Source organism: Panthera onca, chromosome C1 (assembly GCF_046562875.1).
Source record: "Panthera onca isolate mPanOnc1 chromosome C1, mPanOnc1 haplotype 2, whole genome shotgun sequence".
Classification (NCBI taxonomy): domain Eukaryota; kingdom Metazoa; phylum Chordata; class Mammalia; order Carnivora; family Felidae; genus Panthera; species Panthera onca.
The window spans coordinates 156,689,336-156,706,333 of record NC_138346.1 but is presented as its reverse complement, the minus strand read 5'-3'; the positions used below and the strand labels follow the sequence as shown (position 1 = coordinate 156,706,333).

The window sequence follows — 16,998 nt, the reverse complement described above, 5'->3', positions numbered from 1 at the left end:
AAAGCTTAACCCACTAAATGTGGTCATTTTCTAAGTAGTTTGGAAATCAAATTCACTAGTGGCTGAAAAGCTCTTTACTTGTCAAAACTGAAGACCTAATATGAAGAAAACACTTACCAGTCTGAACAAGAATCACAGAAATCCAAAGACATTTCTGGAGGACAATCCTGGCAGTGCCACCGAACACCCTGGATAGGTTCTATGCCACAGTTATCGCACTAGAAAAGTTTCAGAGAGAAAAATATTAAGCTACATTTTTCCAAAACCTTTTTTTCCTACTGGGAAACCAAGGATGTACCCAAAACCCCTCTCTCCCCAAGGAACTAGACAGTAATATAACACGAAAATGGTTGTAAATTAGATATAATTTCTAGCAAACTAGCACAAATTTCATTCATTCAAGATGAATGTGCAGGTGAGTGACAGGTACATTATAATAACCAAGGGATAACCTTCAATATGCTCCACTTTACTTTAAAAAAATTTTTTTTTAATTTTAATTCCAGTAAAGATACAGTTCTATTAGTTTCAGGTGTACAATATAGTGATTCAACAATTCTATACATTACTTACTCAATGCTCATCATGGTAAGTGTACTTACTACTTTAATTGACTTTTTAACATTTTAAGTAGGGGGTGCCTAGGTGGCTCAGCCAATTAAGCATCTGACTCTTGATTTCAGCTCAGGTCGGGATCTCACGGTTCGTGGGATGGAGCCCTGCATCAGGCTCTGAGCTGACAGCATGGAGCCTACTTAAGATTCTCTCTCGGGATGCCTAGATGACTCAGTCGGTTGAGCGACCGACTTTGGCTCAGGTCATGATCTCACGGTTTGTGAGTTCGAGCCCCATCTCAGGCTCTGTGCTGACAGCTCAGAGCCTGGAGCCTGTTTCAGATTCTGTGTCTCCCTCTCTCTCTGCCCCTCCCCCACTCATGCTCTGTCTCTGTCTCAGAAATAAACATTTAAAAAAAAATTCTCTCTCCCTCTCTGCCCCTCCCCCATTCATGCTTGCTTGTTGCTCCAAAATAAACTCCTTTTAAAAAGTAAATAAAATTTCAAGTAAACCATTTGCAAATTTAGACATTTGAGTGTTAATAACTATTTATTTTTTAAGTTTATTTATTTATTTTGAGAGAGACAGAGAGAGAGAGACAGCGTGAGGAAGAGGCAGAGAGAGAAACCCAACCTGGTATCCTGCTCTCAGGAGGGCCCAAAGGGGGCTCAATCCCACGAACAGTGAGATCATGACCTGGGCCAAAGTCAAGTATTGGACACTTAACTGAGCCACTCAGGTGCCCCAATAACTATTTAAAGGTACTTCAGACCAATGTATAATGACTGTGATTGAGAACCACTGACTTAATACCATAGTTAAAACTGTATAATTACAGAACTACTTAACAAGCTATCATTACCAAACCCAAGAGAACACAAAATCCTCTCTAAACTTTTATCTTACTGAATTATTCTTCAAAGCCTGAAGAAGCCTAATTACTAATGCCCTGTATAACAAAGAAAAGGCAGATCTACCTCCTTCTTAGTGTGGTGGCATTGTGGTAGCCCTCAGTGTCTTCGGGACAATTTTGGAAATAAATCTCATTTCTAGTTTCTTTGAACATCAGACCAACTAGAGTGACCGACAGGTTAGTAAACAAGCCACAGCTGGGTCTTAGGGCAAATTTTGAGAAGTGGAGAGTTTCCTCTTGAAAGGCCAGAGATACCAATTAGGAAAATTTCTAATGGAGAAGCAAGGTCATGGAAAGATCAAGACGAAAAATCATTTAATATAGTATGGCTAATGGCCATACTAGAGAATGAGAGGTATAATTTTAAGTTTCTGTTTATCAGTCACAGCACGCATCAGTATTTTTATGTATACCACTACCAGCAAATCTATATCTCATGGTCTCAGTTTTACTTCCTCCAATCTCACCAAGTACAGCCAATTCTGAAGTCCAAAGGTTCTCAAACTTGTCAATCTCTCTCAATTTCCATAGCCACCAATCAAACCTCAGACATTCTCATCTTTGGTCTAAATTACCAAAAGAATTTCTAACCAGTCACCCTGCCTCTAGCTTTGCTTTCTTCTTTCCATTCTCCATACTAAGTCCAGAATTATCTTTTTCTCCTTCACCTATTTTTTTTCAACTACATAAATAACATACATGAACACATTACTGTTTACAAAATTTAACAGTACAAGCTGTCAGAGATTATCCACTCTAAACCCACTGCCTTCTCCAAGGTTATTTATACTAATAGTGTAAGTAACTGGAATGATTTTTCTGAAATGCAAATTTCATGTTACTGTCTACTTAAGATTCTTCAATGGTTCCCCAACCTCGTAAGGAAAGTTTAAACTGCTCAGTAAATCTCAAAGGCACCTTAATAGCAGCACTACTCTCTGATATGTTCTCTAGCCATAGTCAACTATGTTTACTAATTTAACTTCTCTAAATTCCTTATGAGACGAAAACAGAATAAGGACAGAAACCGAGTCCATCTTGTTTACTAATGAATCCCTAGCAGTTAAGCAAAGTGCCTGGAACATAATGGGTATTTCAAAATTTTGTGGACTGAATGGATATATTTCTAGTAGCCTGAACGGCGAAAAGAAATTTCTCATCTATGAACAAGAGCAACAGCTCCAATGGATGAAAGGATAAAGAAAATGTGAAACACACACACACACACACACACACACACACACACACACACACACACACTGGAATATTATTCAGCCCTAAAACAAAAAGAAATCCTCCATTTGTGATAACATGGATGAGAAAGTGGAGGACATTATCCTAAGTAAAATAAGCCACAGAAGTTAACAAGTGCCATATAATCTCACTTATGAATGAAATGAAAAACTCAAACTCAGAAGCAGAGGGTAGAACAGTGGTTGCCAGGGGCTGCGAGGTGGGAGAAATGAGATGTTAGTCTAAGGATACAAATTTTCAATTGTAAGATAAATCAGTTCTGGAGGTCTAATGGACAGCATGGGATTAATAATATGGTACTGTATACTTGAAATTTGCTAAGAGAGTACACTTAAGTTTTCTCAACACACACACACACACACACACGAAAAAGGTAACTATGTGAGGTGATGTTTTTACACCTTAATATTTTGTACACTTTAAGTATATACAATTTTTGTCAGTTATATCTCAGTAAAACTGAGAATAAGAAAAATAGCTAGACAAAAACACTTCATATTTTACCTCAAAATATAGATACCTGTATGTTTGTCTTCTTCCCAGAGAATCATAAACCTACTGAGATCAGAAACTGTAGCACACTACTTTATATAAATGAATAGGACTAGAGCTAAACTTACTTTTATCTGTATGCTGGGAATTTAAAGCTGCAGAAACTAATTTAAATCTCTCTTATCACCCTTCCAAAAATTAAATGAATAGTAGAATTTACCTTGAAGCCCACATGTTGTACAAATCCACTTTCAGCTTGCATCTGCTGGAGTTTCTGCTTCTTTAACTTTTTAAACTGTAATAGTTCCTTATATTCAGGTAAATTCCTATACATAATAGGAATACTTTCTTCATCCTAATAACAAAACAGAAAACAAAAACATCTGATAATCAAAATGAACTAACAGGGGGTGCCCGGGTGGCTCAGTTGGTTGAGCGTCCAACTTCAGCTTGGGTCATGATCTCGTAATTTGTGGGTTGGCCCCCATGTCGGGCTCTGTGCTGACAGCTCAGAGCCTGGAGCCTGCTTTGGATTCTGTGTCTCTCTCTCTCTGCCCCTCCCCTGCTCATGCTCTATCTCTCTCTCTCAAAAACAAATAAACATGAAAAAATCATTAAAAAAAAAAAAAAAGAACAGTAAGAAATACTGACACAGAATATTTTTCTACTAATAAAATATTTTTCACTTTTAAGATACTTTACCTTATAGGGCTGACAGAAAATTAGTGTTGCTATTAGCGATATTTTAGACTAACACTTTTGGAAGGCTTCTTAATGCAACAGTAATATTGAACTGTACAAAGTACCAGGGGATGATTCCTACCTCTGTCATACACTAATGCAGACTCAACCCTATCCCAACACATTCATGGCTCCTTGTGATACTCTTTATAATCTACTTCTACCTCATCTGCAGGAAGCTCCTCTTCTCTAAAAGATTTTTTATGCTTTCTCAAGTAAATATCACATTTTCTTAACAAAGAGCAAACCACTTTTTGCTCTGTATACTCCCAATAATCAAGGCAGGACATTCCTGTCTTACCCAAGGGGATAAACTAAATTATGAAGATGATCATTTAGAAGACTATAAAAAATGAATACTACAACTATAGAAATACATGAAGCTGAAGTTGACAGATGAATCACTAACTGCTTCCTACCTATTCTCCCAATTTATTTGTGCTCTGCCATCAATGATCCATTTCTTTCCTTCATGACCTCATGATCCCATGGTCACTAATATCTACAATGCTCCTGAAAGCATCTCCAATTCACTGACCCCATCCATAGTCTATCAATCCTGGTCCAGATAACTCCTACCCCTCCCATTCCTCTTGCTCTCATATTAGGTATTATTAACTACAATGTTTATTTTATGTCAAGGAAACCGGTGTCTATAAAAATAACATTTACCCAAGGTCACATAATTAATCAGTTATGGAGTCAGGTGGTTTGAACCCAGATTTGTCTGAATATTTAGTAACTCCTTATACACTCAGCAGCCTAAGGCCTAAATCTAAGAGCTACCCTTAATTTTTCACTGTCATATCTAATCCAACAAAATTGGTCACTACTTAACACTTTCTTAAATTTTTCAAATTGGTCCTCTATAGTATCACTCCTTCCTCCAGCTCCACCATGATTTAAAATCTCCCAATGACTTCCTAACTGTCTACAGAGTCAAGTCCAAAGTCTTCAGCTGAATAAAAGATTGTTTATAATCTCATGCTTCACTTACCTTATCTCCCACCATCTTTCACTCATTTCAAGTTCCTGTCAACTAAAGATGTTAAATTACAGCTACTGTCTTTCTATATCAGCACTGAAAATGACATTAAGTAATGTAATAAATATCTAACACTAATAAATATAATGTGACTTAACTAGTTAAATAATGTGATAAGGAATTTTATAGTGAAATTTATTAAATTCAGATATTTTAAGCAAATACAAAGAGTAGAAACTATGCCAAATTTTTTAATTTGCATTTTAAGTCTAAGGATACTATTAAATTTGGCCAACAAGACTAAGTAAAGTTAAATCACCACACAACTAGTAGGATGGCTACTATCAAAAGAAAACAAAAGAAAACAAAACAAAACAGAAAATAACAAGTGTTGACAAGGATATAGAGAAACTGAAACCCTAGTGCACTGTTGGGGAGTATGTAACATGTTGCAGCCACTATAGAAAATAGTATGGCAGTTCCTCAAAAAAGTAAATGTAGAATTAACATATGGATCTAGCAATTCCATTTCTGGGTCTACACCCAAAAGAACTGAATGCAGGGACTCGAACAGGAATTTGTACATCTATGTTCATAGCAGCATTATTCACAATAGCCACAAAGTGAAAGCAAACCAAGTGTCCAATGACAGATGAATACATAAAATGTGGTATACACATACCATGAAATATTATTCAGCCTTAAAAAGGAAGGAAAGAGTGACACATGTTACAAGGTAGATGAATCTGAATACATTATGGCAAGTGATGAAAGGCAGTCACAAAAGGACAGAACCTGCAGGATTCCACTTAAATGAGGCACCCAGAGTAGCCAAATTCATAGAGACAAAGTAGGAGGGAGTTGCCAGGGGCTGGAAGGAGAAGGCAATGGGAGATACTGTTTAACGGTTCTGAGTGTCAGTTTTCTAAGAAGTAAAGAGTTCTGGAGATTGGGTCACAAAAATATGAACATATGTATTTATCACAATTAAAAAACTTTTTTAAATCCTCATAAACAGATTTCCTTGTTAAAATCATTTTTAAACTTTAAGGAGGAGATCCTATGACTAATTCCAAATGAGGCTAAAATGGTGTACAGATTTTAAAACTATGGAAGTACATACATGTAATCATATGGTTTCTTTAGATATTGATTTCCTAAAAAAAGAACTTGAAATCTATAAATTTTACCACTAGTAGTTTTATAAATATCTGAACAGCTATTTCAAAATTCAGAATGATTTGAACTGGTGCTCATTTAAAAATAAATAAAATCAACCAAACAAAAGTTAAATCAAATTCAATCTATTACATATATTAATCTACTCCTCATCTGGCTAAATTTTATTCATCCTTCACATGTCACCTTGACTAACACTTCTTTAGAGTTCTTCTACTTACACTCCAAATCTAAATAAAGTACTTCTTAAATAATTATAATCAGTTGTTTTTGAAGCACTTTTTAAAATCTGTAATTTATTGATGTGATTACACATTTATCTCCTCCCACAAGACTAAGATTTGTAAGAGCAAAGATCATAAATATTTTGTGCACAACGATGCAGCTGACCTCTAGCAGAGCCTGATATATAAAATGTAGAATCAATATTTTTCAAATGAATAATTCTAATATTAACAAAGTACAAACTTAAGACACAGCAGATATTAGCTATTTTAAAAAGAAAAATTTGTGAAGAATACAATCATTTTATGGTAGTTTCATACCAAATTATACACTCGGTATTTGGCTAATCTAAAAACAGAACAAAAAAGAGACTTACTTTTACTTGCTGACCTTTCATTAAAATCTCCTTTGCCAATTATTATAAATAATCAGAGTATTAAGAAAGATATAAGGTAATCCTTTAAGCAAAGAACCAGAATCATGTTAGTTACTGAGGAAATGAATTTCAGGATGTAAAATAAAAATATTAACAGCAATAAAAAGAAATGTCTATGGATGGAAAGGAAAATAAAATAAATTGATCTAAATTAGTGTGCGGTCAATAACACCAAGAGGAATTACTTGAAGAGGATTTGACTTTAGTTCTGCAGTGGCATATATCCCAAGGAAAAAAAAAAAAAAGAAAAGAACTGTCAAAAAATCTGTTTCCAGTAATCATACTGCTGATGGTAAGGTTAGTATTATTATATTCTGAGACTACTGTGAGCACTATGAGACAAAGAAAGTGAGTATTATGTCAATGTCACTGATATCTAGGATTCTCAGAATGGGAGAAAGAAGATACATATTTAAGATCAATAAGGAGAAGTAAAATCCCCAAAGTCCTTAAATTGAATCTGAAATTAAAAAATATAAACTTACGATGTCTTTTTTTTTTTTAATGTTTATTTTTGAGAGAGATAGAGCACAAGCAGGGGATAGATGGGGGTCAGGGGGACACAGTATCAGCAATGCTCAGTGCTAACAGCAGAGAGCCTGATGTGGAGGCTAGAACTCACAAACTGTGAGACCATGACCTGAGCCAAAGTCAGACACTTAACCGACTGAGCCACCCAGGTGCCCCTGAGGTTTTTTATTTTTTTATTTTTCTTCAAAAGTTTGTTTTTATTTTGAGAGAGAAAGAGAGAGCACATGCGTGCAAAAGAGCACTAGTAGGGGAGGGACAAAGAGAAGGAGAGACAGGCTTCACACTGCCAGTGCACAGCCCAATGTGGAGTTTGAACTCACGTACTGTGAGATCATCACCTGAGCCAAGATCAAGAGTCAGACGCTTAATCAACTTAGCCATCCTGGCGCCCCATTATTTTTAAACAATAATATAACCTATTTCCCAGCTCTATCCATTAAATAGGCCTAGAAACAATGATCAAGCCAGCATCAAGTAGGATTCCTACAGTCAGGCTATCATCTCCACAATTTCCTAATAAAAGAAAGCAGGACTAATTCTAGGTCTGAAGAAGAAAAATACAAGACAATCCTAGAATTTCCTTGTCAGAACAGGTAATGAAGAAGCTATCAAAAACTACTAGAATCTTGTTCAAAGATCCCAAAATCCAACCTGAATAAGTTACAACTGACCAATGGGCCAATCTGAACACTAATAAAGTCAATAATATCAATGTACTGAAACATAAGAAAATAAACGAAGAATCAAGCAGTTATACTGCCTCTTCCATATGTACCTTAGGGAGAAACAAATAGTTGATGGAGAGGGTTACTTTACAGAATATTCTATCAAATAAGTAAAGAAGAAGTGAAAGAATATCACTGTTTTGTAACATCTAATGAATTAATGAATCCAGGCAATGATCAATGGCTACTATGTCAAAAAAAACAGAAAAGACCACCAGACTGATGAAAGTACACATGAAGTAAGTCCTGCCCACCCTAACAAATCTGAATCTGGTCAATTATCTAGATCTACTATTGATTTACAGAAAATGCATGTAGCAGAAAAACAGAATAAGTGATAACAATTATCTAGACCCACTATCAATTTATAGAAAATTCAGGGAGCAGAAAAACAGAGTAAGTGACACCAGGGAGAAGCAAACAAAACACACACAGTGGTAAATTCTAATGACCCAGTTTTTCAGCAAAAAAGTTCTATGAAGAGGAAAAAGGGGGTGGGGATGGAGGAAAGGAGGAAATCTACTGTAATTTATGATGGGGGAAATGTGAACTGAGTGTATTTTGTATAAAGGATTACCTTTTTATAAACATGATAATAATACTCTGTAATGTCTGAGACTTGCCCCAAAATAATCCAGGATGGAGCTGAGGTGGGTAAGAAGTATAAATCAAAATAAGATTACAACAAACTGATAACATTGAAGCTGGGTAATAAGTACATGTAGGTTCATTATACTACTCTATTTTTATATGTGTTTAAGAAATTTCTTTTATTAATATACTACATATGTTATATAGAATTCATTATACTACTCTATTTTGCATGTTAAAATTTCTTTTATTTTTATTATGTGTTAATATATATGATATATATTAATATATAATGATTTAACAATATATTGTTTTTTTAAAAGCCCATAAACTTCACTTGTTAATTAAAAGAAACCAACATTCTCTGAAGGATAGGAATAATTTAAAAATTCTGGTGTTCTCATTCTGTAACCTGATCTGTATGATACCTAGATAAATACACAGGTATATATATTTTTATATAAATAGATAACTTACTGATGCCTCTTCAATAGCAGTGTTCATGTGGCTATGAAAACAGGATCGGTCATCATCTTCATCCATATACACTGGTGGTTCATGGGAAGTCATGAAAGTGGAAGGTTTAAAGAGATGCTTATTAAGGGGGTGCTGTCGTCTGCTTGTGGAAGACTAAGCGAGAAAACAAATTTTTAATTTGGACATTGGAAAATCATTAAAAGAATCAAAGATACTAAAATACACTATTACTTCCTCCATGTCTATCTATTAAAAGGATCCTGGCTCTACCTTTCAGTACATGCTTATGTGGTTTTTTCTATATTATCTGGATTTTTAAAGCACAACCAGATTTACAAAAAAAATGTAAGGGGGGGGGGATACTCTAAAAACAGTATAATGGCTCACATGCTATCTAGCTTATATTTGTATCTCCAACATTGACCATACTCTTGACATTCAAATGCTGAACTCCTCTTACAGTCATTGTATAACAGAAGATCCGAGAGGATGAAGTAGCCTAAGCCAGATATAACATAAGTAAAAAAATTTTCCACAACATGATTAATGTCTAAAACTACTAACACTGATTGATTGCTTACTGTTTGTCAACATCATTTAACCCTCAAAACGTTACTATGAAGTAGTTATTATCACCTCTAATTTAAAGATGGAGGTTAAGGTTCTTGTTCAGGGTGTTACAACTAGACAGTGGTAACACCAAGATTACAAACTGGGCCTGTGTGGGTCCAAAGCCCTCACTCTCAAACCACTATGTAGACTTCCTCTCTTCATAAACAGTAGAGCCACAAAGAATAACCTCAGCTACAGGCAGAACCATCACTTCATCTGTTTCAAGATTCAAACTCCAACTGTGGCAAGGAATCATTGCGTCTATGGCTGGGCTAGATCTCTACAGTCAACAGTCAAAATGTTAATTAACTTAGAGTTCAGTGCATTCAGGAGGGAATATGTTCAGGTTTCTTTAGTATTCCTTTTGTTACCATTACTAGTCTTAGCTGTGAAAATATAAGGTACCCAACACATCTAAAGTTAATTTGGAAATTAATCATAAAAATTAGAGCTATTAAACTGAAAACCGGTTATCAAGGTTCCAACATTCCAAAGCTATAGGATGAACTCTACATATGTGATATAAGTAATGCTATATGGGGGAGGTGGGGGAGAGGAGGGAATCCAAATTATTTAAATGAACTGAAAAGTTAAAATGAGCTTCCAAAACTTGGTAACAAGACAAAAAACAAAACTTGTAAAACATGGAGCTGTACAGACAATATTCTTAATGTAAAATTATGTAAAACAGCTTCAATAAGGAAACTAACAGCATTAGATATACTCTTAGCTTCTTATGTGAAGGAAGGCAGTGGTGGTAGAGGGCAAATAACAGGATGATTTACTAGGAAATGAAAGAGGCCAATTATGTGCTTTATTTTTTGCAATTAAAGCAAAAAACGGTCTACAATTTGATGCAATGGTTTATGTAGGAGAGGAACGATAGCTTTTTCACTGTACAGAATAGAACAGAATAGTGGGAAAAGGGCTGGGATCAGAATCAGAGGATCAGTCGTTCTCAGACTTATTAGCTATATGACTAGACAACTGACTCGATTTACCTTAAGCCCTAGTTTTTTGTTTATTTTTACAATTGTATTTTTAAGTAATCTCTACACCCAACATGGGTCTCAAACTCACAACCCTGAGATCTCGAGTCACATGCTCTACCAATGGCATCGGCCAGGCACCCAAGGCCTAGTTTTCTCATCTATAAAAAGACTGTACAACAGTACCTGGTCCTCAGCTTCCAGTGAGAAGAGTAAAAACTAGCTATTAATGTCAGTAAAGTGAAGAGTAAAAACTAGCTATTAATATCAGTAAAGTGAAAGTGATAACACTACCCACACTTCTAGAACTGTAGTGAGAAATAATATATTTTAATAAACATTTCTATTTTTGGATTTACATAGCATATCTAAAAACAGAAATTGATTGTGTTTATTAAAAAGTCAAACATTCTAAAATTTGTACATCACAAAGGCCTTTCTGATATACCCTCAATCTAAATCTTCCAAGTAGCACCCATTCACATAAACTAACCTACTCCTAAGAAAATAATGAATATAAAGATCATTCAATTTCACTGAGCAGCAATAATGGAAACCTACCCTGTGTCCATCCCCAATATAACAAAATGCTTAGAGTAAATCAGATTTTAAAAATAAAAACTTTGTTCTGATAAATGTATACACTTTTACATAGCAATTCTTTTATAAGTTTAATCAAAGATCTAAAGTTTACTTTCTCTATTTTCTTTTTACCTTTTTGGAGTACATATATAAGTTTGGTGTTCTGCCTGGGACTGGAATGCCAGCTTTAGTTAGTTTTATGAAATACTTCTGCACTCGGCTGGCAACCTAAGAAAATATAAGCCATTTAACAAAATTACAAGACATGCATTATGTGAATAGTTCTTAAAAATTAAAATATACCTGTGTTATCTTAATGAATGCTAACAATCTAAAATTTATCATAAATCTAGATATAATTTTAAACTGCCACCAAACGCATTTATATGTTAAAATCTAGACAAAAAATCATTAAAATACAGGAAATTTGTTGGACTCCAAAGCTAAACGCATATTTCAACTTGTGAACACTGCATTAAAAACACATCTATTAATATCAATGCAAAGAATGCAAAGTAATGCAAAGAAGAAAACTGCTATATATTTTTTTAGAAAGACAATCAGAGATACTTACTAAGTATGTCACACATCTATTAGCACAGCCTAACCAAGTACACAACTTGGTGCACTCACTAAACATTCAAGAGACACTAAATACATTATATTCTTATTTTTTAGTAATGATCTGAAGCAGAATCAACTCAAGTTGTTTCTGAAGAAATCAACACAAAATATACAATGCTAAAAACAAAACATAAAAAAAAAATCACATACTATAGCACTGTGTAGCTTAAAAATGATGTGGCAAATTTTATGCCAAATGCATTATCCTTCATTAAAAAAACTATCAAAAACAGGCCAGCAATATGCGGCCATCTCCTCAATTACCTGCTTTGCTGTCCTATTGCCCAGTTCATCTGCAATCTTCTGCCAGCGTCGAGATTCTACTTCTTCAGGAGGGTATTTCAGGAGTAGCTGTTCAAGCTTTTTCTAAGACAAATCCAAAACCAAGTTTAATACTGAGTTTCATAAATAAATACATTTACATAAATGAATAAATACATTCACACTTCCTTTTAAACTATAATATACCCCTCACAACTCTGCAGGTTAGGTCACTAGAAATCCTTGATGCGGGAAAAATTTCTAGTAAGGAATTTAAGTTTTACTAGGAAAAATGAGATTAGAGCATAAACCTATGGAAGAACTTAAAGATTCTCTAGTCACTTAAGTAAAAACACAGCACCAAAATTTTTTTTAATTAATTAATAACACTTTATGCATTTTAATGATTTCCACTCACCACCTTTTCTTGCTAGACTATGTTTAGGCTTGCCCCATATAGATTTAACAAAAATATCTAAATTCATTTGGATTTAGACAGAAACTTAAACTTTTCCCTCCTTTGTGTGGTCTTCCACTCAAATATTTGATTTTTAAATTCTGAGCTATCCCCTAAATTGTCACACAGTGCTAAAGATGAAGAATAAACTGGATGCTTGAAATAAAGGTTTCTAAAGCTTTTCGAAAACTGCTAACTTTATTATAGCTTAGGGGTTAATCCTCATATGAAAGAGAGATGTGTCTCAAACCTTACCCATGAACAGTCCTAGCCTCCTAGCCGTATGCCAAAATGTAACAGAACACTCTGGTGTGGCTTTGTCAGCTCCCCTTCATAACAAAAACAAGAATTCACTTTGAGGCACTGTTTTACTTGGCCCCAGGTTTTTCCTCTCTCCCAAAGCTGCATTACAGAAACTTTAATCCATCCATTTTACTATCTTTTTCAATCTACTTCCCACAACCAAGATTCCCGATTTAAAAATCACCTCCAAATAGGAATTCATACGTTCTCAAAATCCAAAATTCTTGAAGTGGGCCAAAAAAAAAAAAAAAGTATACAGAATGAAGTTTAGTATTTTGAATTCTTGGTTAAGAGGGATCACACACAACAATATATACTTTACTCATAATACTGACTCTAATCTGAACCTTTTTTTTAACCTACACAATTCAGAAATATCTATTACCTGTTCCTCAACAGTCCACAGTTGGTTAAATGTTTCAGGTTTGGTATCATCACAAAGGCGTCCTCTTATCATCTGCATATAAAACAAGGCTTTTGTCAAAAATAACAAAGACTACCATTTGATAGAGCCAAATAATACACATATTGTGGAATTTTTTTATTAATTTCAAAATATTTTAGTAAATTTATTATATTATGTATAATTTTTTATTGTTTAGAGAATGTTTTCACATTCCTTTATTTCCTTTGGTTTTATACTCCTAGCAATCCTGTGATATAGATGACAACAACTTCATTTTAAAGAAAAGGAAATATTACATTTCTATTCTGAACCCACATGTCAATCAAGGTTCATCTAAATACTAGTGGCAAGGCCAGGACTCAAATCCTGGTTACGTTACACTTACACACGAAGACCTCTTATTTTTAGAATAAACAGTACATGTCACACAGTGTACTAAGCATGTTACATGTACTGTTCATTTATTCCTCACACAACTCTACAACACAAGTAATATTAACCCCTTTTTATATAAAAGGAAACTGCAGCTTGGAGGCTTTAATATAAATAACATTTGATGTTCCACCGCTGGTAAGCAATACAGCTGGGATTCCAACCCAGGTTTCTCTTAACTTCGAAGTTCATGTTCCCACTATCTTCAGTGAAACACTGCCTAAATTTTAAGAATACAAATCAGGAAATGTTAACATATTTTATCTATAACTCAAATCTTCCTACTCCAACACTTCATACTGTTTACCTGAGGACGACTGTTTGAGCCTTCTGGACCATCACTCAAAGGCAACATAGAATATGAAAGGGACTCTCCATCCTTCTTAGGATCTAAAGGACTTTTTGGTCTAGCAGGTAAACCTACTAAAAAGAAGACCATGTATAGGATTATTAAAGCAAGACTGCCAGATAGTTCTTTATGTAAATTCTTAACATGTAATTTCTTACCTTTATCAAAAACTAGCTTTACTCTCCTAGTATGTCTTTTACGATTTTTAAATTCTCTTTCAAAGTTCCCAAGGCTATTGGTATATTGGTCCCATACAATCTCAGGCAATTGAACAACTCTCTGTGGATATGGAAGCCCTATATCAGCCTGGGGGGAAAAAATGTGAGTTTAAATTTAACTGAAACTTTCAGAGGACTCCAAATCTAAATTATCATCAACTGGGCACTTCTATTCACTGTTTGAATCCAACAGCCAATAAAGTTAAAGATAATATAGTCTAAACATTAAATAGTAAAAATGATAGCTGGTAAGGAAGAATGAATTTAATGATATAAGCACTATTTTTAGATACGGCTCCAAAGCTGAACTACATAGACATACTGTACTTTATCACTAACACACTTTAAACATAAATAACAAAGCCAAGAAAGGATTTTATCTCTAAGAACAGCATATGAAATGTTTTGATTGCAACAGATGAAACTTGACACATGGAATTCATTTTAAATGTACTCCCGTGTTCATGACTTATTCATAAAACAATGAATTATTTTCACAATAATATAACTCTCATCACATATACAAAAAATTATGACACCTTGAGAATCACAGCTACACCTTCATTCTACTTGGAATTAATTCAGTTACTTAACCAACCACCTTTACAGAAGTCATTAGTTGTCATAGTCACTAAAAACAGATCATTATAATCAGTATCTTTTGATAGGGATTTTGGTTACATATATGCATGTTTTTTTGCCAGAACTCACAGAATAGTACAATTAGAATTTGTGAATTTCACTATATAGAAATTTCACCTTAAAAATGTTTTAAAAAATAATTTTAGTTAATAATATGCATTCTAAAGTAACTTGGTGTGAAGTGTTCATGTCTGCAACTTTAAAATGCATTCTTGCTATAAGATGGAATGATGAAAGATTGATAGATACATACATGATAAAGCAAATATAGTAAAATGTTAATTATAGAATCTAGGGGTGAATATGTGTATGTTAACTATATAATACTTCCAATTTGTCTGTGTACTTGACATTTTCCATAGTAAGATGCTGAGAAAAAATTAGCTCAAAAACTATGAAACTGAAAAGAAAAATCCAGTTTAACTGTTTGACACAGAATTCATAATTTTTATTTTATTTATATTACATTATCACCATCATAATAGTACACATTAGTCTAAGGTTCAACTTTTGCAAAATTAGAGTGTCTTTTAAAATAGTGACAGTAATATTGAAGGAAGCTAACAAGCCATAAATGTTCTCTGCTTCTATACAACAACATATACCACAAGTTTCCTCTATTTCAATTAGGAGTTTCTAAATGTCCATTAAAACAAACATATACATGTCAACAACTTATAGCATGGTAAATCTAAAGAAATAGGTAAATTAGGTATAGATGGTCCCCAACTTACGATGGTTCAACTTAGGATTTTTTCACTTTACAATGGTGTAAAAGTGACGTATGCAATAGAAACTGTGCTTTGAATTTTGATCTTTTCCCAGGGTGGCGATATGTAGTACAATACTCTCTCGTGCTGCTGGGCAGTGGCAGTGAGCCGCAGCTCCCAGTTAGCCACAGGATCACAAGGGTAAAAAATCAATACACTGACAACCATTCTGTTCCCATATAACCATCCTCTTTTTAACTTTCAGTATAGTATTCAATAAATTACATGAGATATTCAACACTTTATTATAAAACAGGCTTTGTGTGAAGTAATTTGGTCCAACTGCAGGCTAATGTAAGTGTTCTAAGCACCTTTCAGGTAGGCTAGGCTAAGCTATGAGGTTCAGTAGAATAGGTGTATTAAATGCATTTCGACTTATGATACTTTCAACTTAAGATAGGTTTATCAGGACATAACCCCATCTAAGTTGAGGAAGATTTGTATACATGAATAAACACACACACACAAAAAGGAAAAATCAAACTTCTAAATTAAATCCAGCAGAAAAACTTCTTTGCAAGAAATGTAAGTCATAATTGTTCAAGTGTCTGGATCTAATGTAATTCTGTACACTTTCACAAAAAATTGTTAAGATGGTCAATATCCCATCTCTGCTTCTGAGATAAAGTGAAAGGAAATTCAGTTCTAAATTATACCTGGAAATGGAGAACCAGCAAATAACCAACTGCCTATAAATCTAGTAAATAAGCATAATTGCATCTTTTTTGCCCCGCAGGGAACATGAATAAAGTAAGATCAAGTTTAATAAATCTTTTACTAATAATTACTTTTCTATCACCGTCTGTTTTAGTTGAATCAATTTTAAGCAACCACAGTGAGTGCTCTATCTTTTTGCACCAGCAAATGTTTAATAACGGCAATGCAGAATCAATAAACACCTAAGTGGACTCACTATACAAAGAGGGCAAATAGGATCCTAAAAAGTTTAGAAGTTTTAGCAAATCAATATATAGATTCTATACACATGATGATATTCAGTGATCTCAAGCATGGAGAGAAAGTAATGACTGCCAAGGAATAATACAGCTAGAGAAATCCAAATAATAAATTAATACAACTAAGTGAAACAAAGTCCCCAGGGCTGTTCCCTCAACACCTGGTACACCACTTTTGTGACTCATTAAAAACTGGTAACTAATAACTATGTTACAGTAGTCATGCTTTATAGGTTTTTTGTTTTTTAAGGTGAATAAGAAGATTCTTTTTCATAGTTTTTCAGTTTTAATGT

The 16,998-nt window shown here is 34.1% G+C and overlaps 1 protein-coding gene across 7 annotated transcripts in view; it reads right to left on the bottom strand.

Moving 5' to 3' along the window:
- ZZZ3 (zinc finger ZZ-type containing 3) overlaps positions 1-16,998 on the bottom strand; it is a 107,863-nt gene that overhangs the window by 6,142 nt on the left and 84,723 nt on the right. For 6 of the 7 annotated variants that reach the window (XM_078451769.2, XM_078451765.2, XM_060625830.3 and 3 more), the window contains 8 exons: positions 14,278-14,425; positions 14,078-14,193; positions 13,318-13,389; positions 12,176-12,277; positions 11,420-11,515; positions 9,105-9,257; positions 3,435-3,569; positions 118-218 (listed from right to left, as the gene is read on the bottom strand). In XM_078451769.2, coding sequence (XP_078307895.1) covers positions 118-218; positions 3,435-3,569; positions 9,105-9,257; positions 11,420-11,515; positions 12,176-12,277; positions 13,318-13,389; positions 14,078-14,193; positions 14,278-14,425 — 923 coding nt within the window. The remainder of the gene's footprint in view (positions 1-117; positions 219-3,434; positions 3,570-9,104; positions 9,258-11,419; positions 11,516-12,175; positions 12,278-13,317; positions 13,390-14,077; positions 14,194-14,277; positions 14,426-16,998) is intronic. The other variant, XM_078451768.2, reaches the window with a different exon arrangement.